Source organism: Megalobrama amblycephala, linkage group LG15 (genome assembly GCF_018812025.1).
Source record: "Megalobrama amblycephala isolate DHTTF-2021 linkage group LG15, ASM1881202v1, whole genome shotgun sequence".
Taxonomy (NCBI): Eukaryota; Metazoa; Chordata; class Actinopteri; order Cypriniformes; family Xenocyprididae; genus Megalobrama; species Megalobrama amblycephala.
Window position 1 is genome coordinate 10,909,408 of NC_063058.1, and position 21,504 is coordinate 10,930,911.

The 21,504-nt window shown below is 36.6% G+C and overlaps 1 protein-coding gene across 2 annotated transcripts in view; it reads left to right on the forward strand.

Annotated features, from left to right (window-relative positions):
- tln2b (talin 2b) overlaps positions 1 to 21,504 on the forward strand; it is a 193,318-nt gene that overhangs the window by 126,289 nt on the left and 45,525 nt on the right. For both annotated transcript variants that reach the window (XM_048157655.1, XM_048157656.1), the window contains exons 20-30: positions 1,928 to 2,094; positions 5,664 to 5,792; positions 8,494 to 8,607; positions 8,687 to 8,800; positions 8,905 to 9,039; positions 9,581 to 9,709; positions 9,806 to 9,908; positions 13,479 to 13,687; positions 14,163 to 14,282; positions 14,434 to 14,631; positions 16,401 to 16,540. In XM_048157655.1, the coding sequence (XP_048013612.1) occupies positions 1,928 to 2,094; positions 5,664 to 5,792; positions 8,494 to 8,607; positions 8,687 to 8,800; positions 8,905 to 9,039; positions 9,581 to 9,709; positions 9,806 to 9,908; positions 13,479 to 13,687; positions 14,163 to 14,282; positions 14,434 to 14,631; positions 16,401 to 16,540 (1,558 nt within the window). The remainder of the gene's footprint in view (positions 1 to 1,927; positions 2,095 to 5,663; positions 5,793 to 8,493; positions 8,608 to 8,686; positions 8,801 to 8,904; positions 9,040 to 9,580; positions 9,710 to 9,805; positions 9,909 to 13,478; positions 13,688 to 14,162; positions 14,283 to 14,433; positions 14,632 to 16,400; positions 16,541 to 21,504) is intronic.

Below are 21,504 nucleotides of genomic sequence, written 5' to 3' on the forward strand. Positions count from 1 at the left end.
TAAAAGTAATAGCACATCTCTCCTCAACAAGCCGCACAATTTGAGGTATCATGCACAGTGCAGGATGAGTTTTGCGCCAGTGTTTATTACTTGGGGTTAAGGGATTGTTTGAATCCCCTAACCACAAATATGAGCAATCGAAATTGCGATAGATGGGCCTGTGCCACAGGATGTAGAACAGTTCCAGGATACAGAGAATTTATTTAATAAATGGAAATCAAAGTCAAATAAGAATACAGTAATACACAAGAGAGCTTTAATATCTTTTAGGTTCGTCGTCCAAACAAAGCATATCTGTGCTGTGACACAATAGGATTAGCTTTTCCATATTCAGAATTGCACAATTTTGATGGTGTTCCTGGCCTCATTTTGGAGCTGCCATTGCGCGCTAACCTGCTGGCAGCCCTAGTTCTAGTGACCCACAAGCAACATTATTTCTCAGTTATAATCCACTGACAAATATTTAGCTTTGCTCATCTTTTGTATCTTGTCTCCAGTGCTGCTGTTTTTCTGGAAAAATTTGACCCCCAGTTTATTTTGTCTCAGTGGGGTCCCTAAAAGTTATTTTGTCTGCGGTCTGTGTTGTGTTTTTGAGTTGTTTTCAAAACTGAATGTTTGTTATGCTATGGCCGTAAGTCTAAAGAATCCTCAAAGAGGTTGTTGAAAACATTTCATATAAAACCGCTACAGAGCATCAAATCTGGTCTCAATCACACACACACACACACACTGTCTTTGAACTTTTTAAAGAAAAACACATGGCAAAAGGTGCCGATGGGGTTGTCTGCAACTGTTTAAGTAAAACATGGAACATGATAAACGACCTGGGCGCACAAATCATGGTCCTCATCATCAAAGAGTTGTTAGCTTTAAAGTCAACAAGAAATCAAAATTAACTTTCTGAATACATGTTACATTTCGTATTGTGCATGATTCATCAGTGCTTGTTATTTAGAATAAAAAAAAGTTACTTTTTACACTGTTTCATGTAATAATTTGCTCCATCTCTGTAACAGCTTTTTCGCTGAAATCACTCGAGCCACATGACCTTAACGTTAGTTAATATTGGCTATTAGTGGATATTACTTTATGATTTTTTTTTATCTAATATGCATAATTCAATGTAAATAACTGCAATAATGGCAAATAACGATAAGTTTATAGAAGAAACATTACTGTTTAAATACATCAAAATATTCTCAAAGGTGAACTTGACCTCCAGTCTGCACATCCTCAAGTCTACAAACATCCTCAAACATACATGGCGGTGCTTCAGAAGTGGGGTAGTCGCCCACATTGAGCTGCAAACTTGCATTCGGGTCTGTTATGAAAAGCCCACTTTTCATTTCCTGGTGAATCAAATCAAATCCTTCCTTGTTGTTTTTTTCACATTTAACTAAAGTAAAAGGGGTGAATTCTGTTTCATGTCGATTTAACAAGCTTACTATTTTCACACTGGATCCATCCTACGTTTGGAGAGGTGAAACACCTCTTACGCACACCTCTCTCCCTTGATAATCTTGTCAACGCTTGTATTTCTGGATCTGTGTAGGTGTTTGGGAAATACAGAGTCCATTTATGGAAAACGAGTAGGCACACTTTTGAAAGGGCCCTTGATCAATGATGTACTTCAGGTCACACGGGTGCACAGCCATTTGAGCGCTTCAGTTCCTGAAGTGATATGCAGAGAAAATGCAGAAAGATTGATTTTCAAAGAGAACAGCTTCAGCTGTGCCAGATTCACACACATCAAAGAAACGTGGAATGGCTGTCAGGTTTATTTTTTCCACTGAAGTCAAGGACAGTGAACATAATGTAGAAGGAGCCAAGAATATGCCAGTATATTTTTCTGAAGAAATATAAGAATCTGCCCACACAACAAGCTGATATTGTGATGTTTAAATAACATTTATTTTCACATTTACAGGTGAAATGGTACGACAGGCGCGGGTTTTGGCCCAGGCAACCTCGGATTTGGTAAATGCGATGCGTTCTGACGCTGAGGCCGAAATTGATGTGGATAATTCCAAGAAACTACTTGCGGCTGCCAAGCTGCTGGCCGATGCCACTGCCAGAATGGTGGAAGCTGCAAAGGTATGAAAACTAAAGCAAGATACAACCTTGACATTTACAGTATATGATTTTACATACAATGATTTTTAGACATGTACCATGGTTTGTTACCATGTTTGTTGACTGGTACCATGACATTTCCACCAAATGATAATTTTGTATTTTGTAAATTTGTGTTGTGTTGTGTTGGTTTTGCTTATTTTGTTTTGGTTGGTTGGGTGTTTGATTTATTTTGTATCTTGTTGTTTTGTTTTTGTATGGATTTTGTGTTTTGGTTTGTTTGGTTTTGGTTTTTGAGTTTTTGTTTTGATTTGATTGTTTTGTTTTGTTTTTTCATGTTTTGTTTGGTTGTTTTGTTGTTGTTTTTGTTTTGTTTGTTTTTTGTTGTTTTGTTTGGTTAGGTTTGGTTGTTTTGTTGTTTTTGTTTTGTTTAGTTTTTGTTTTTTGTTGTTTTTTGGGATTTTGTGTTGTTTTGTCTTGTTTGGTTTTGTTTTAGAATTGTTTTTGTTTTGGATTGGTTTTGTCTGGTTTGTTTTTTGTTTTTTGGGGGGATTTTGTGTTTTGTTTTGTTTTGTTAGGTGTGGTTTTGTTTTTTTGTTGTTTTGTTTTGGGATTTTGTGCTTTGTTTTGTTAGGTGTGGTTTTGTTTTTTGTTGTTTTGTTTTGGGATTTTGTGTTTTGTCTTATTTGGTTTTGTTTTTTGTTGTTGTTTTGAGGGGTGAGTTGTTTTGTTTTGTTTTGTTTTACATTTGTTTTTGTTTTTTGTTGTTGTTTTGAGGGGTGAGTTGTTTTGTTTGGTTTTGTTTTACATTTGTTTTTGTTTTTTGTTGTTATTTTGAGGGGTGAGTTGTTTTGTTTGGTTTTGTTTTACATTTGTTTTTGTTTTTTGTTGTTGTTTTGAGGGGTGAGTTGTTTTGTTTGGTTTTGTTTTACATTTGTTTTTGTTTTTTTGTTGTTGTTTTGAGGGGTGAGTTGTTTTGTTTGGTTTTGTTTTACATTTGTTTTTGTTTTTGTTGTTGTTTTGAGGGGTGAGTTGTTTTGTTTGGTTTTGTTTTACATTTGTTTTTGTTTTGGATTGGCTTTGTCTGCTTTGTTTTTTGTTTTGTTTGGGGATTTTGTGCTTTGTTTGGCTAAGTTTGGTTTTGTTTTTTTGATTTTTGATTTTGTGTTGTTTTGACTCGCTAGGTTTTTTTTAACATTTTGTTTTACATTTGTTTTTGTTTGTTTGTTTTTTGTTTTTTGGTTTGGGATTTTGTGTTATGTTTGGTTAGGTCTAGTTTTGTTTTTTGTTGTTTTGAGCCATGGTAATAATCTTTTGTTTGGACATGTGTTGTGCAAAAATGTGGGGTTTTTTTTCAGCCATGTTTTTTGTATATGTGGCATGTTACCACCATACCATGTTTTTTTTTTTTTTTTTTTTTTTTTTTTTTGAACATGTATTATGGCTACACAATGCTTATACCTATACCATGGCAATACCTTGTTACTTTTTGGACTACCTTGGCATATTGTGAAGACAATATGCCAAGGTACCAAGATACAATACCCATGATACTAGGGCTGGGCGATATATCGCATGCAATTGTCACGCACATTTCGTCAGTAAATATCGCAATATCGCGTTCATTATCGAAGGCGATTCATCTGCAATATGAACGCGATATTGCGTAGCTTGTCAGTGATCTACGGCTCTGTCTATTAAATGCCGCTCCATTTGAAAGCAGGTGATGACGATTTAGCGGTAATCAGGGAACCGGCTTTACTGACGAAATGCGCGTGACAATCTCATGCGATATATCGCCCAGCCCTACTTGATACATGTTAATCATTCAGTACTATATCAAATTTTACCCTGATTCAATGTAAAATGCTGCAGTGGTACTGGCACAGAACTTTTTTTTAAGGAAGAAAAAGAATAATATGGCTAGATGTATGCAATTTTATCCCCATTTTACATTTTGTTTTAAAATCCAGGACCCAGAATCAGCAGCCACACTGTAAAATGTGCTTCCCCTCGTCATCAGTTTTTCATCTCTGATACCTGAAAGAGCCCTGAGCCATGATTTAGATTTGACTGATGATGAGATGGACCACTGAATCGATTGTCAATCTCCATCAGCTACGTAGAGATGTATAAATGGCCAGGATGTGATTAATATGCAGACGTATGAAATGCTGGTTTATGGCTTGTTAGGCACATTTGATCCATGATACATTAATCACAACATCACTGCCATTATCAAACGTAAAGATGAGGAATGCGCCACAGACGGTTTCCTTGGTAACAGAGATGGTGCAGACGGCCCCTAATTCCTCTTTGCATTGAATGTTTTGTAATGCGTCGTAAGTGTGCGGATAGCATAGCCAAGAGTTCTGCTGTCGCTGACAAATTTCCCTTCACAGGGTTGACCGAGTCTGGGATTTATCTGTGACAACTTTGTCCTTTGAGAATTGCCTTTCACTTTCTGTTTAACCATTAAGCAAGGAGATAAAATGGAACAATGAGAAACACCAAGGCTTCAAAATGGCATATTAGATACTAGTTTTGAATGGAGGTAATATGCAGAATGTATACTGTCAGTGTCTATATATGACTACAGTATATACTGTATGACTAAATTCAAAATAAAAAAAATAAAAATATATAATGCTTAAACATCATCTTGATTATTAGTTCATTAGACAGTCAGAGATTGGATTAATTGGATTAATTAACAGCTGGAATGGGATTGGATTAATTAACTGGACAACACTTGCTGAATAAGCATGCAATGTAGGTCATGCAACAACAATAAGGCATATTACTTTATGAAAAATGTATCTTTATGTACCTTTGAAAGCCTATTTCCACATTACAGTAAAAAAGAAATTGACATTCTCTCATAACTGTAATATTATATTTCACAATTGCAAGTATTTCCCATAGTTGTGCCTTTATCTCACATTTGTCATTTTTAAGCTCAATTTATTTCCCATAATTACTATAAATTTCAGAATTGTAACTTTATATCTCACAGTTGTCATTTTATTTTCCATCATTTTGACTATATTTCATAATTTTGACTTTGTGTCTCATAATTGTAAATTTATTTCATGTAATTGTCTTTACATCTCACAATAGTGACTATATCTTGTAATTGCGACTTTATATTTCACAATTGAGACTATTTTTCATAGTTGCGGCATTATTTCACATAATTGCTACTTTACATCTCACAATAGTAACTATTTCTTGTAATAGAGTTTATATCTCACAGTTTTGAATCTTTCTCATAATTACGATTACTCATAATTGCGACAATTTTATTTAGCATAATTCTGACATATATCACAAAAAATTGTTTTAAACATTTTAAACAATTTAATTTAAACCATTTTTAATGCTCTAAGGTGGAGATTGGCTTTCATATATACTTCATATGTTACATTAAAATATTATTCAGCATATAATGGAAAGTATGAGAAAATGTCCCAACACAAGCTAATTTTTCATGTCTATGCAGTAATGTAGCCTTCTGTTAAAACCAGTTGACAGAAGTGGGTAAAGTACATGAAACTAGTGCAGTAATTGTACTTGAATTGTATTTGCAGGGGGCTGCTGCATACCCAGAAAATGAAGACCAGCAGCAGAGGCTGCGAGAGGCTGCTGAAGGGTTACGGGTCGCCACCAACGCAGCCGCTCAGAATGCCATCAAAAAGAAACTCATTCACCGACTAGAGGTGAGCACATGCATAATCATCCCACCTCCCGTTTAGTGATCCGCTCTTTTATGTGCCTTCTAACACATGATTTGAACATAATAAATGATAGTGGAAGACTCTAATGAATAGATTATAAACCCTTCTTCAAAATGAAAATGCTGTCATCATTTACTTATCCTCATGTAGACGACTTTTAAGTTTGAATCAGTTGGGCTATTTTTATATTGTAGCTTTCATTGTATACAAAGAAAAGCATCTGGTAAACTTCTTATTCATTTTAGGCTGAACTATCCTATTAAGAGTTGGATAGAAAGAGCACCTTTTCTTTAAAGTGGCCCTATTATGGATATTACTTTCATGTAGTGTCTAATGTTGCTGTTTGTGAATGTAAAAGGTCTGCAGAGCTTCAAAGATAAAAATGTGGATAGAGTAAATATCTCCCAAAAGAAAGAAACCGATTCTGAATCAGTCGTCAGTAATTCCAGTCTTACGTCCTGCACAAACCTACGTAGGTTTGTAACACATTTGCATAATGCCAGCCTGTCGTTTTCATTGGCTACCCACTAACAACGTCTACTTTGATCCTCAAACACTGTAGTTGTAGCTGAGACTGGAAGAGTTTAGTTCGTGTTTTCGTCATGTTGAGAAGACACTATTTTCTGTGTTGTGAGAGCAAATCTACATTGCATGCATTTCCAAATGATGAGGACTCAGGCTTGAATTGATGCAGTAAAACCGACGCTATCAATACTGTTCGTATCACTGTATATACAGGTGCTGAGGAAGATCTGGAGCTGAAATTCAGATATGGTAATGGGCGTTTCATTTCCGACAGCGGTAGACCAATCACAACAGACTGAGCCATCTGATCAATCAGAACAGAGTAGACCAATCACAACAAACTGTTCCATCCGACCAATCAGAACAGAGTAGGATCTCAGAAAGGAGGGGTTTAGAGAGACTGAATCTTTTCTAAACATTTCAGACACAGTAAAAAAGAGGTGATGCTGCAATATATATTGGAAATATATTATGAGAAAAAGTGTTTTTTGACCTTGGATTCATATAAACATATTTTAGGAGACCTTTAAAACAAAATTAGGAACATAACAGGGGCACGTTAAAGAGTTTCTTTCATTCATCATGGAGCTTGTTTTGTTTTTGTTTTTTTGTTTGTTTGTTTTTTGTGATTTTGTGTTTTGATTTGTTTGGTTTTGATTTTCTTGAGTTTTTGTTTTGATTTGATTGTTTGGTTTTGTTGTTTTGTTTGGTTAGGTTTGGTTGTTTTTGTTGTTGGTTTTGTTTTGTTTGTTTTTGTTGTTTTTTGGGGATTTTGTGTTTTGTCTTGTTTTGTTTGGTTTAGTTTTACAATTGTTTTTGTCTGGTTTGTTTTTGTTGTTTTGTTTTGGGATTTTGTGTTTTGTTTTGTTAGGTGTGATTTTTGTTTTTGTTAGGTTTGGTTGTGTTTTTTGTTTTGTTTTGGGATTTTGTGTTTTGTTTTGTCTTATTTGGTTTTGTTTTTTGTTTTGGGGTGAGTTGTTTTATTAGGTTTTGTTGGGTTTTTGTTTGGTTTTGTTTTACATTTGTTTTTGTTTTGGATTGGCTTTGTCTGGTTTGTTTTTTTGTTTTGTTTGGGGATTTTGTGTTTTGTTTGGCTAGGTTTGGTTGTTTTTTTTTGTTTTGTTTTGGGATTTTGTGTTTTGTTTTGTCTTGCTAGGTTTTTTTCAACATTTTGTTTTGTTTGGTTTTGTTTTACATTTGTTTTTGTTTGTTTGTTTTTTTGTTTTGGGATTTTCTGTTGTTTTTGTTTTGGGATTTTCTGTTTTGTTTGTTAGGTTTAGTTTTGTTTTTTGCTGAGCCATCTGACCAATCAGAGCAGAGTAGACCAATCAAAACAAACTGTTCCATCTGACCAATCAGAGCAGAGTAGACCAATCACAACAAACTGTTCCATCTGACCAATCAGAGCAGAGTAGACCAATCAAAACAAACTGTTCCATCTGACCAATCAGAGCAGAGTAGACCAATCACAACAAACTGTTCCATCTGACCAATCAGAGCAGAGTAGACCAATCACAACAAACTGTTCCATCTGACCAATCAGAGCAGAGTAGGATCTCAGAAAGGGGGAGTTTTGAGAGACTGAATCTTTTTTTTTTAAACATTTCAGACACTGTAAGAAAAGAGGTGATGCTGCAATATATATTATGAGAAAAAAACGTTTTTTAACCTTTGATGCATATAAACATATTTTAGGAGACCTTTAAAACAAAATTAAGAGCATAATAGGGGCATGTTAAAGAGTTTCCTTCATTCATCATGGAGCTCAGAATGGTTACACAATGTTCTTTTGCTCTTGCATCTGTTTAGACCAAGACTCATATTAGAATGGAAGATGTAGTTTTTTATCTGTATGTGTTGTAAGACACAATGTAAGAAGTCCAGTTTCCATAGTGGGTATTTTTCCAGTCGCCAACAGTTTCAGCCAGTGGAATTCAGCGTTGTGGTTCTGTTCTGTTCTGTTCTCTTCACATCAACAAAGATGGCCTTGTTCTTGAGGTTCTTTCATACCATCTATCATCCATTCTCACACATGGGATATTCTTTCATAATACAAAGAATCAACAAAGAAACAGTCCACCACAGTGTCCACATTCACTATTTCCTATGTTGGTAATAATTGATGCTGTAATTCATTGTTTATATTTGTCTGGAACAGAATGCAGCTAAGCAGGCCGCAGCGGCAGCGACGCAGACCATTGCTGCCGCCCAGAATGCAGCAGCATCCAATAAGAACACCATGTCACATCAGCAGCTCGTGTTCAGTTGCAAGGTATTGTGGGTCTGAGAAATTCAGGAGACTCATAAGTCCTACAACTATTCTGACTTTTGGTTTTGTGGATGCTTTCCAGGCTGTGGCAGACCATATTCCACAGCTAGTGCAGGGAATGAGGGGCAGTCAGGCCCACCCGGAAGATCTTGGTGCCCAGCTAACCCTTATCATCGCCAGCCAGAGTTTCCTGCAGGTAAAACACACAATTCTGTGTCTGTTTACCACCCCAAACTTGGCATTAAATGATCCTTACATCGTTTTTTTGTCATCGTTTGTGTTTTGTTTGTCACCAAACAGCCAGGAAGTAAAATGGTGACGTCTGCAAAAGCGGCCGTTCCGACGGTAACTGACCAGGCAGCTGCGATGCAACTTGGTCAGTGTGCCAAGAACCTGGCCACCTGCCTGGCAGAGCTGCGCACAGCTGCACAGAAGGTACCCACAGTTCACTGCCTTACAGGAGACCTCACAACACCTTTCAATAAATATGGTGTGTTCACACTTGGCAGGTTTGGTTCGATTAAAACAAACTCTGGTGCGGTTTGACTGAAATATGAACATAAAATGGACCAAAAACATCTAAACAAACCAAAAACAGGATGTGATGTCACAAGATTCCAGGATTTTTCTCCATATAGTGGACTTCAATGGCAACCATCGGGTTGAAGGTCCAAATTGCAATTTCAATGCAGCTTCCGAGGGCTCTACACAATCCCAGCTGAGGAATAAGGGTCTTATCTAGCAAAACGATCATTTTCTAAAAAAAAAATATAAAAATGATATAATTTTTAACCACAAATGCTCATCTTGCACTGGGATCGTGTAGAGCCCTTTGAAGCTCCATTGAAACTGCAGTTCGGACCATGCATTACTATACCATGCCTTCACATGTCACTTTCACTTTTTATACATTGCTGTATTATTGACAATTGAACTTTTTTTAATGCAAACTTTTTCTTAATGTATTGTTTCATAGGCTCATGAGGCATGTGGTCCTTTGGAGATTGACTCTGCTCTCAATGCTGTTCAGACATTGAAGAGTGAACTACAGGATGCCAAAATGGCCACACTGGAAGGACAACTCAAACCACTACCAGGAGAATCGGTAGGTGAAATGTACCACATAAAAAATAGAAAGATAATCAGACTTGTTAGCAGTACCATTTTTACCATAACTTCTTCACAATGCTTGTGTCTGTAGTTGGAGAAGTGTGCTCAGGATTTGGGGAGTACGTCTAAAGCTGTGGGCTCCTCTATGGCTCAGCTACTGACCTGTGCCGCCCAGGGCAATGAACATTATACTGGTGAGATGACTTATGTGGCTTTACAACATATGAAACAAAATACTTCAGGAGAATCTATCTGTGCTGAATACAAAACAAACAAGAATAACAACAGGATTTACACAAGCAGGACATGTTCCTGGATTAACATCCTATTAACATCCAATCATTACCCTTGGATTTTTGAGTTAAGGCCTTTGTTGCTTAGTAGAACACGAACAGTAAATGTCGATCCATCAACATTTCTTGCTTTGTAAAGCATTTTAAGCCAAATGAATGTACTATTTGAATAAAAATCTGAATAAAAACTCAAAATATGCTTAATTTTAAGCAATATACAATTGGTTCAAGATATATCTTCTTAAAGGGATGGTTGATTATGATTTCACCTTTTTAACATTGAGCATATACAACGTCTGCAAAGTTACGACGCTCAAAGTTCAATGCAAAGGGAGATATTTTATTTTAAAGAATTCTCCGTTTAAGGACTACAACAAACGGCTGGTAGGGACTACAACGAGCTTCTTCCCGGGTGACATCACAAACTCTAAAATTTATATAAACCCTGCCCCAGAGAACACACAACAAAGGGGGTGAGGCCATGTTGGGCTGCTTTAGAGAAGAGGAAGAGTTGTTGTAGAAGAGTGTTGTTGCCATGCCGTCATTTTACACCGGACTGCTTCACAAACGAGGGTCAATTCAATGCTGGATTTGCACAAAAGATTAACATGACGGCACATGCTAGTCGATGAGTTGAATCAACTCCACAGCAGCTACATAAATTTATCCACTAACCATTCAGAAACATCCAGTTTCATTCTAAAAGTTGTAACTTCTTCCCAAGTCTCTCCATCAGTGTCCGACTCCAGTTTGAACAATGTAAGGCTGAACACCGTTACTGACAATCGTCATTTTGGCTGCGTGAGATTCTCCTGCTTTGTTGTTGTTGAGCAACCGAAGCGTGAGTTGTTAAAGCTCCGCCCTCTTCTGGAAAGGGGGCCGGGAGTAGCAGCTCTTTTGCATTTAAAGGGACACACACAAAAACATTTATTATAATATTATTTATTCTTTTTCTAAAAATGCATCCACTAGATGCCAGTATCTCAAAAACCGGCTGAGTTTTTCCTTCAATGCTGCTTGTTCTGAATTAAAGGCATGAAAACAGAGAAGAGAGAGCGATGCTGTAACTTACCTGCACCTCCCATCAATTTTTTACTCTATCTGGCTGGATCGCTGCTCTCAGGAGAGCTTCTGAAGACAGATTTTAATGGCACGCTCAAACAAATCCACTTCGGTTCCTGCAGCTTCTCAAGCCAAGGGTATAACTAACCCCCCGTCCCTCATTAATCTTATTTTCACTAGATTTAACATACCATCAGCAATTGGGCTCTACTTGGCTGGATAATGCAATTTGATGCAATTTGCCTGCATTGGCCCTTCCCTTTTTTCGCTTTGAGTTCTATAAGTAAAGGCCAGATCCCATATGGCGCCTCATTTTCTTTCCACGCTCATTTGTTGGAACAGCAGGGGCATTCTGGGTCAAACATGCACCAAAATGAGGCTTAAAGCTTTATTTGGAACAAGACATTTGGACTGAATTGATTGAGGAATACCAAGAAGGTTGATGTCTAACTTTAAAAAATGAACGAGGAGGAGGGTAGTGAATGACGCCCCGGGTCACTAAAGACCCGAGGTATGCATTTAAGGGTTAAAGGATTAGTTCACTTTCAAATGAAAATTACTCACCCTCAAGCCATCCTAGGTGTATATGACTTTCTTCTTTCTGATGAAAACAATCAGAGAAATATTAATAAATATCATTAATAAATATCCATTGAACAATACCAACGAGTATGAGCTGAAGAAAGTGTCTCCATCCACATCCATCCATCATAAACATACTCCACACGGCACCGGGGGGTTTTCTGAAGCGAACCTATGCATTTGTGTAAAAAAAAATCTAGATGTAACAAGTTATGAAGTAAAATATCTATCCTCCTGCCAGACGGCCTTCCGTATTCAACTTAGGAAGAAAGTGTAAACTGGCGTCGCATCAGTTACACTTTTTCCGTAAGTTGAATAGGGAAGACATAGCGTAAGCTTTTTGAACTGCAAGAGTTTCACACATTCTTAGTAAGTTGAATACGGAAGACGGTCTGGCGGAAGCTAGATATTTTACTTCATAACTTGTTAAATTTGGATGTGGATGGATGCACTTTCTTCAGCTCATTCTCGTTGGTATCGCTCACTGCCATTATAAAGCTCGGATGCGTCAGGATATTTATTAATATATCTCCGATTATGTTTATCAGAAAGAAGAAAGTCATATACACCTAGGATGGCTTGAGGGAGAGTAAAGCTTGGGGTAATTTTCATTTGAAAGTGAACTAATCCTTTAATGGATTTCAAAAGTATACTTAGTATGAAATACATTTATTGTAAATAGATTTAGGTATAGTTTTTTTTTTTTTTACTAGGGTAGATATCGAATGACGCAGATTATCTCAGTCTTTTACTGATAGATATAATCTCATAATGCCAAATATCGACCAATTAATCAGATTGTAAATATATCTGTTGACACAATAGATAAAATCTCATAATTCCAAATGTTACCCGATTAATTGGTCCAATCGCTATGATAAATATAAAACAATATCTGTCGATATATCGATTGATCACTGATAGATATAATCTCAGAATGGCAAATATCGGCCATTTAATTTGTGTGATGCATATATTTTTCAATCGCAATGATAAATATAATCTCAGAATATTGCTTATGGCCAAACATCTCCATTTTGTTTTCGTCTGTCCAAAAGACATTGTTCCAGAAGTCTTGTGGTTTGTTCAGATGCAACTTAGCAAACCTAAGCCGTGCCGCCATGTTCCTTTTAGAGAGAAGAAGCTTTCTCCTGGCAGCCCTTCCAAACAAGCCATACTTGTTCAGTCTTTTTCTAATTGTACTGTCATGAACTTTAACATTTAACATGTTAACTGAGGCCTGTAGAGCTGTAGCTCTTGGGGTTTTTTGCCATTTCTCTGAGCATTGCATAGTCTGACCTTGGGGTGAATTTGCCACTCCTTTAAAGATTGTCTTGAATGTTTTCCACTTGTGAATAATCATCCTTACTGTATAATAATGGACTTCAAATTGTTTGGAAATGGCCTTGTAACCTTTCCCAGATTGATGGGCAGCAACAATTGCTTCTCTAAGATCATTGCTGACTTCTTTCCTCCTTGGCATTGCATTAACACACACCTGTATGCTCCAGAACTTCTGCTTTTATAGAGTTGGTCACACCTTTTAATTCCTATGGAAGTAGTAAGGGTGTACTTTAGTTTTTCACACACAGCTTCTCCATTTTGGCCTAGTTTTTATTAAATAAATAATAACACTGTGTAATATGTCATGTGTTGTTGTTCATCTGAGGTTGTATTTACGTAATTTTAAGTCCTGCTTAAGACCAGATTATTTTTTTATGTCCTGATATGTAAAATCATAGAATTCAAAGAGGGTGTACTTTCTTTTTCACATGACTATATTATTCAATCACTATAATCCCAGATGTGTGTGTGTGTTTTCACCAGGTGTGGCAGCAAGGGAAACCGCTCAAGCCCTGAGGACATTGGCTCAGGCCGCGAGGGGAGTTGCAGCGAGTACCGTGGAGCCTCAGGCTGCGGCGGCCATGTTGGACTCTGCTTGTCACGTGATGGAGGGCTCGTCCATGCTAATCCACGAAGCCCACCAAGCCCTGGTGTGCCCTGGTGATGCCGAGAGCCAACAAAGATTAGCACAGGTGGGACGACGTAGATTCAACCTTTAAACAACATAAAAATAAACAGATGTCTGGCCATCTGCGAGAAGATTTACACAAGGTTACATAGTTATCCAAAAAGCAATGGTATATATCTACTCGTCTTTATTTGAGGCCAAAATACTTTTTTAGTCTTCTTTAGCTACTGTGTTAAAACCAGATCAATCTCCCGTCAGCTCCCTCTTGGCAGTTATCTCCAATAAACAGAGCTATTTTCTATTGTCTCTCTGTTTCTCGGCGGCCCTTTTTCTGGAAGGTGCTAATGCGCCTCCTGATTCGAACAGGTTCCTTTGGGATACAAACATATTGCTTGGCATATGTCTCTGACAGTGGCATAAATTAGGGACATGGATTTCTCTGTTGTGCCGAGGGGCTGATTTAAATTTTAGATTCAAGCTGCATCTCTCTAGGCCTTTGTAGAGTTATTGATGGGAGTGTACGTGTTGGTGTTTTTCAGGTGGCGAAGGCCGTCTCTCACTCCCTGAATAACTGTGTGAACTGCTTACCTGGACAGAAAGATGTGGACATGGCTCTCAGGAGCATTGGCGAGGCCAGTAAGAAATTGCTTGTGGAAAATGTAAGTTCTTTGTCAGGTCTTTGAAGCTAAATGTTTCGAAAAATCTTTATTACATACATTTTTGCACTTTATGAATGTTCCTTTTGATCATGTTTCATGAGTGATAAACTCAACCAAAACTCTGACGTTTCACCCTCTCCTGTTTTTCCAGCTTCCTCCATGCTCCAAATCCTTCCAAGAGGCCCAGACGGACCTGAACCACACGGCAGCCGAGCTGAACCATTCGGCCGGGGATGTGGTGCAGTCTTCACGTGGGAGCAGCAGCCAGCTGGCTGTGGCTTCTGGGAAGTTCAGCCACGACTTTGACGAGTTCTTAGATGCCGGCATTGAGATGGCCGGACACACTCAGGTACAGTTCCAATGCCTTCTTAGACCTTGGAGACAGTTCATGATGTGCTCCGCCCACAGAGAAATCTCATTGGTCCAAAATCAATTAATCAATTTCATTTAGTCCCAAAATGGGTCGTTCTGAAGAGCCTGTTAGATATTCCACGGTCAACTGTGAGTGGTATTATTGGAAAGTGAAAGCGTTTAGAAACAACACCAACTCATCCACAAAGCAGAAGGCCTCGTAAAGTCACAGAGCGGGATCACTGAGTGCTGAGGCACATGGTGCGTTAAAGTCGCCAATGCTTTACTGATTCCATAGCTGAAGAGTTTCAAATTTCCACTGGCAGCACAAAAACTGTGCGGCGGGAGCTTCATGGAATGGGTTTCCATGGCCGAGCAGCTAAATGCAAGCCTCACGTCACAAAGTACAGTGCCAAATTTTGGATGAGTGGTGTAAAGCACACTACCACTGGAATCTGAGCAGTGGAAAACATGTTCTGTTGAGTGACGAATCACGCTTTTCTGTTGGGCAAGTCTGGGTTCGGCGGATGCCAGGGTAACATTACCTGCCTGACTGCATTGCGCCAACTGTAAAGTTTGGTGGGCGAGGGATAATGGTATGGGGCTGTTTTCAGGGGTTGGGCTTGGCCCCTTACTTCCAGTGAAGGGAAATCTTAAAGGATTAGTCCACTTATAAAATACTTTACAACATCAGTGCCTGACCTCACAAATACTCTACTGGATGAATGGGGCAAAATTCCCACAGAAACACTCCAAAACCTTGTGGAAAGCCTTCCCAGAAGAGTGAAAGCTGTTATATCTGCAAAGGGGGGCTCCATTTTAATGTCTGTGTATTTAGAATCTGATGGCATTGCAGTTCCTGTTGGTGTAAAGGTCAGGTGTCCCAATACTTTTCTCCAGATAGTGTATGTTAAAAAGCTACCCAAACAGAAAATTTTGTATGCATTTTAAAGTTTTGATTAATTTGTTAATTAGCGCTTCTCATCCAATTCACTCAGGCACATAATTGTCCCAGAGAGCATGAAGACGCTCCACCCTAATGAAATCTTTGATGTTCTGGTTCTGCATGTTTTGTTGATTAATCTGGAGAGGCAAGGGTTTGATGGAGCGTGACATGCCCATTAAAGGAAGACTGAGGGATAGTGAGGGACACGGATTTCTGGACGAACAGGCCAGAAGCCATAAGCAGATCTGTGAGACTAGTGCCCATCTATATAACAAGTAAACTGCCAAAGTTTGTTATTTTAGGGCAAAATTACAAAAGCATATACATTTTTCTCATGAATATTAATTATGTGGTGTCATGTAATTAATGTTCAGTAGGCCCACATGCTTTGTTGAAAAACAAATGATGACAAATAGGCGCTAGCCATAGTATATTTGCCATTTACCGGCTTTTTCGGTCTGTTCCTCACACATAGTTGTCGTATGGCTACAGAATATATGAAATATGGCGCATAAATAAGTCATTTGGACCACATTTATGATACTTTATGGTACTTTTACATCCTTTTTAAAGCTTGAAAGCTTCTATTCCCAATTATAACTGCATAGAAAAGTGACAGGTACATTTTAAAAATATCTTTTTTAAAGTCATATGGGTTTAAAACAAAATGATAGTTGTATCATTTTTGGTGAACTATCCCTTGAAATTTTTTAGCCATAAAATATAACCTCTTTTCAAAGAAATGCACATTTTTCTGCTGAAATAAAGTTGAAAAACAGTATAGTTTGACTGCACGCTGAGCTGCCATCTTCTGTTTCCAGTCCAAAGATGACCAGATCCAGGTGATTGGCAACCTGAAGAACATCTCCATGGCATCCAGCAAGCTGCTGTTGGCTGCTAAGTCCCTCTCCGTTGATCCAGGGGCGGCAAATGCCAAGAACCTCCTCGCAGCTGCGGCACGGTAGGAATGAGCTTTATTCAGTGGCCTGGGGAGAGTTTAGTGATCATTAGCCAATCAACCTGAGGGCCAGCCTGTGGCTTTTTTTTTTTTTTTTTGTGTATGTTTGTTTGTTAGTGTGTGAGTTTTGTTTGTGTTTGTTAGTGCTTGAGTTTTGTTTGTTATTGTGTATGTTTGTTAGTGTGTGAGTTTTGTTTGTGTTTGTTAGTGCTTGAGTTTTGTTTGTTATTGTGTATGTTTGTTAGTGTGTGAGTTTTGTTTGTGTTTGTTAGTGCTTGAGTTTTGTTTGTTGTGTATGTTTGTTAGTGTGAGTTTTGTTTGTGTTTGTTAGTGCTTGCGTTTTGTTTGTTGTGTATGTTTGTTAGTGTGTGTGTTTTGTTTGTGTTTGTTAGTGCTTGAGTTTTGTTTGTTATTGTGTATGTTGTTAGTGTGTGAGTTTTGTTTGTGTTTGTTAGTGCTTGAGTTTTGTTTGTTGTGTATGTTTATTAGTGTGTGAGTTTTGTTTGTGTTTGTTAGTGTTTGAGTTTTGTTTGTTGTGTATGTTTGTTAGTGTGTGAGTTTTGTTTGTGTTTGAGTTTTGTTTGTTGTGTATGTTTGTTAGTGTGTGAGTTTTGTTTGTGTTTGTTAGTGCTTGAGTTTTGTTTGTTGTGTATGTTTATTAGTGTGTGAGTTTTGTTTGTGTTTGTTAGTGTTTGAGTTTTGTTTGTTGTGTATGTTTGTTAGTGTGTGAGTTTTGTTTGTGTTTGAGTTTTGTTTGTTGTGTATGTTTGTTAGTGTGTGAGTTTTGTTTGTGTTTGTTAGTGTTTGAGTTTTGTTTGTTGTGTATGTTTGTTAGTGTGTGAGTTTTGTTTGTGTTTGTTAGTGCTTGAGTTTTGTTTGTTATTGTGTATGTTGTTAGTGTGTGAGTTTTGTTTGTGTTTGTTAGTGCTTGAGTTTTGTTTGTTGTGTATGTTTGTTAGTGTGTGAGTTTTGTTTGTGTTTGTTAGTGTTTGAGTTTTGTTTGTTGTGTATGTTAGTGTGTGAGTTTTGTTTGTGTTTGTTAGTGTTTGAGTTTTGTTTGTGTATGTTTGTTAGTGTGTGGGTTTTGTTTGTTGTGTATGTTTGTTAGTTTGTGGGTTTTGTTTGTTGTGTATGTTTGTTAGTTTGTGAGTTTTGTTTGTGTTTGTTAGTGCTTGAGTTTTGTTTGTGTATGTTTGTTAGTGTTTGAGTTTTGTTTGTTGTGTATGTTTGTTAGTGTGTGAGTTTTGTTTGTGTTTGTTAGTGTTTGAGTTTTGTTTGTTATTGTGTATGTTTGTTAGTGTGTGAGTTTTGTTTGTGTTTGTTAGTGCTTGAGTTTTGTTTGTTGTGTATGTTTGTTAGTGTGTGTGTTTTGTTTGTGTTTGTTAGTGCTTGAGTTTTGTTTGTTATTGTGTATGTTTGTTAGTGTGTGAGTTTTGTTTGTGTTTGTTAGTGCTTGAGTTTTGTTTGTTATTGTGTATGTTTGTTAGTGTGTGAGTTTTGTTTGTGTTTGTTAGTGCTTGAGTTTTGTTTGTTGTGTATGTTTGTTAGTGTGAGTTTTGTTTGTGTTTGTTAGTGCTTGCGTTTTGTTTGTTGTGTATGTTTGTTAGTGTGTGTGTTTTGTTTGTGTTTGTTAGTGCTTGAGTTTTGTTTGTTATTGTGTATGTTGTTAGTGTGTGAGTTTTGTTTGTGTTTGTTAGTGCTTGAGTTTTGTTTGTTGTGTATGTTTATTAGTGTGTGAGTTTTGTTTGTGTTTGTTAGTGTTTGAGTTTTGTTTGTTGTGTATGTTTGTTAGTGTGTGAGTTTTGTTTGTGTTTGAGTTTTGTTTGTTGTGTATGTTTGTTAGTGTGTGAGTTTTGTTTGTGTTTGTTAGTGCTTGAGTTTTGTTTGTTGTGTATGTTTATTAGTGTGTGAGTTTTGTTTGTGTTTGTTAGTGTTTGAGTTTTGTTTGTTGTGTATGTTTGTTAGTGTGTGAGTTTTGTTTGTGTTTGAGTTTTGTTTGTTGTGTATGTTTGTTAGTGTGTGAGTTTTGTTTGTGTTTGTTAGTGTTTGAGTTTTGTTTGTTGTGTATGTTTGTTAGTGTGTGTTTTGTTTGTGTTTGTTAGTGCTTGAGTTTTGTTTGTTATTGTGTATGTTGTTAGTGTGTGAGTTTTGTTTGTGTTTGTTAGTGCTTGAGTTTTGTTTGTTGTGTATGTTTGTTAGTGTGTGAGTTTTGTTTGTGTTTGTTAGTGTTTGAGTTTTGTTTGTGTATGTTTGTTAGTGTGTGGGTTTTGTTTGTTGTGTATGTTTGTTAGTTTGTGGGTTTTGTTTGTTGTGTATGTTTGTTAGTTTGTGAGTTTTGTTTGTGTTTGTTAGTGCTTGAGTTTTGTTTGTGTATGTTTGTTAGTGTTTGAGTTTTGTTTGTTGTGTATGTTTGTTAGTGTGTGAGTTTTGTTTGTGTCTGTTAGTGTTTGAGTTTTGTTTGTTATTGTGTATGTTTGTTAGTGTGTGAGTTTTGTTTGTGTTTGTTAGTGCTTGAGTTTTGTTTGTTGTGTATGTTTGTTAGTGTGTGTGTTTTGTTTGTGTTTGTTAGTGCTTGAGTTTTGTTTGTTATTGTGTATGTTTGTTAGTGTGTGAGTTTTGTTTGTGTTTGTTAGTGCTTGAGTTTTGTTTGTTGTGTATGTTTATTAGTGTGTGAGTTTTGTTTGTGTTTGTTAGTGTTTGAGTTTTGTTTGTTGTGTATGTTTGTTAGTGTGTGAGTTTTGTTTGTGTTTGAGTTTTGTTTGTTGTGTATGTTTGTTAGTGTGTGAGTTTTGTTTGTGTTTGTTAGTGTTTGAGTTTTGTTTGTTGTGTATGTTTGTTAGTGTGTGAGTTTTGATTGTGTTTGTTAGTGCTTTGAGTTTTGTTTGTTATTGTGTATGTTGTTAGTGTGTGAGTTTTGTTTGTGTTTGTTAGTGCTTGAGTTTTGTTTGTTGTGTATGTTTGTTAGTGTGTGAGTTTTGTTTGTGTTTGTTAGTGTTTGAGTTTTGTTTGTTGTGTATGTTAGTGTGTGAGTTTTGTTTGTGTTTGTTAGTGTTTGAGTTTTGTTTGTGTATGTTTGTTAGTGTGTGGGTTTTGTTTGTTGTGTATGTTTGTTAGTTTGTGGGTTTTGTTTGTTGTGTATGTTTGTTAGTTTGTGAGTTTTGTTTGTGTTTGTTAGTGCTTGAGTTTTGTTTGTTGTGTATGTTTGTTAGTGTTTGAGTTTTGTTTGTGTATGTTTGTTAGTGTTTGAGTTTTGTTTGTTATTGTGTATGTTTGTTAGTGTGTGAGTTTTGTTTGTGTTTGTTAGTGCTTGAGTTTTGTTTGTTATTGTGTATGTTGTTAGTGTGTGAGTTTTGTTTGTGTTTGTTAGTGCTTGAGTTTTGTTTGTTGTGTATGTTTGTTAGTGTGTGAGTTTTGTTTGTTTGTATGTTAGTGTGTGAGTTTTGTTTGTGTTTGTTAGTGTTTGAGTTTTGTTTGTTGTGTATGTTTGTTAGTGTGTGGGTTTTGTTTGTTGTGTATGTTTGTTAGTTTGTGGGTTTTGTTTGTTGTGTATGTTTGTTAGTGTGTGGGTTTTGTTTGTTGTGTATGTTTGTTAGTTTGTGAGTTTTGTTTGTTGTGTATGTTTGTTAGTTTGTGAGTTTTGTTTGTGTTTGTTAGTGCTTGAGTTTTGTTTGTTGTGTATGTTTGTTAGTGTTTGAGTTTTGTTTGTTGTGTATGTTTGTTAGTGCTTGAGTTTTGTTTGTGTTTGTTAGTGTTTGAGTTTTGTTTGTGTTTGTTAGTGTTTGAGTTTTGTTTGTTGTGTATGTTTGTTTGTAAGTTTTGTTTGTGTTTGTTAGTGCTTGAGTTTTATTTGTTGTGTATGTTTGTTAGTGTGTGAGTTTTGTTTGTTGTGTATGTTTGTTAGTGCTTGAGTTTTGTTTGTTGTGTATGTTTGTTAGTGCTCGAGTTTTGTTTGTTGTGTATGTTTGTTAGTTTGTGAGTTTTGTTTGTTTGTTAGTGCTTGAGTTTTGTTTGTTGTGTATGTTTGTTAGTGTGTTTTGTTTGTTGTGTATGTTTGTTAGTGCTTGAGTTTTGTTTGTTGTGTATGTTTGTTAGTGCTTGAGTTTTGTTTGTGTTTGTTCGTGTGTGAGTTTTGTTTGTGTTTGTTAGTGCGTGAGTTTTGTTTGTTGTGTATGTTTGTTAGTGTGTGAGTTTTGTTTGTGTTTGTTAGTGCTTGAGTTTTGTTTGTTATTGTGTGGGTTTTGTTGTGCGAGTATGTTTGTTAGAGTGTGTGTGTGTGTGTGTGTGTGTGTGTGTGTGTGTGTGTGTGTGTTTTGTTTTTGATAGTGCTTGAGTTTTGTTTGTCATTGTGTATGTTTGTGTTCGTTAATGTGTGTGGGTTTTGTTTGTTAGTGTGGTGGGTATTGTTTGTTATTGTGCGAGGTATGTTTGTTAACGTGTGTGAGTTTTGCTTGTTAGTGCTTGAGTTTTGTTTGATATTGTGCGAGTATGTTTGTTAGTGTGTGTGAGATTTGTTTGTTATTGTATGTTTTGTGTTTCTTAATGTTGCTTTTTATCGTGTATGTTTGTGTTTATTCATGTGCACATATTTTTTGTAGTGTTTGAGTTATGTTTGTTAACGTATGGGTGTTTTTTTTGTTTGAGTGTGTGTGTGTTTTGCTAGTATGTTTGTTGATTTGTTTAAATGTGTTTTGTTTTTTAGCATGTGAGTGGATTTGCTTGTATGTGAATGTTTTTGTTAGTGTGTGTGTGTCAAGTTTGTGTGTTCCAACTGCCTCCACACAGAAATACGGTGTAAAAGATGTAATACATAACGTCATAATAAAAAACCTAAAAATGGAGAATGGTTTTGGGTTTAAGTTTGGTTTATGAGTATGATTAAGGGATAGAAAATGTTATATATAGCTCAATATAAAAACAATAGAAGTCAGTGGAAAGTACCTATCATGATGAAAAACAATTGTGTGTGT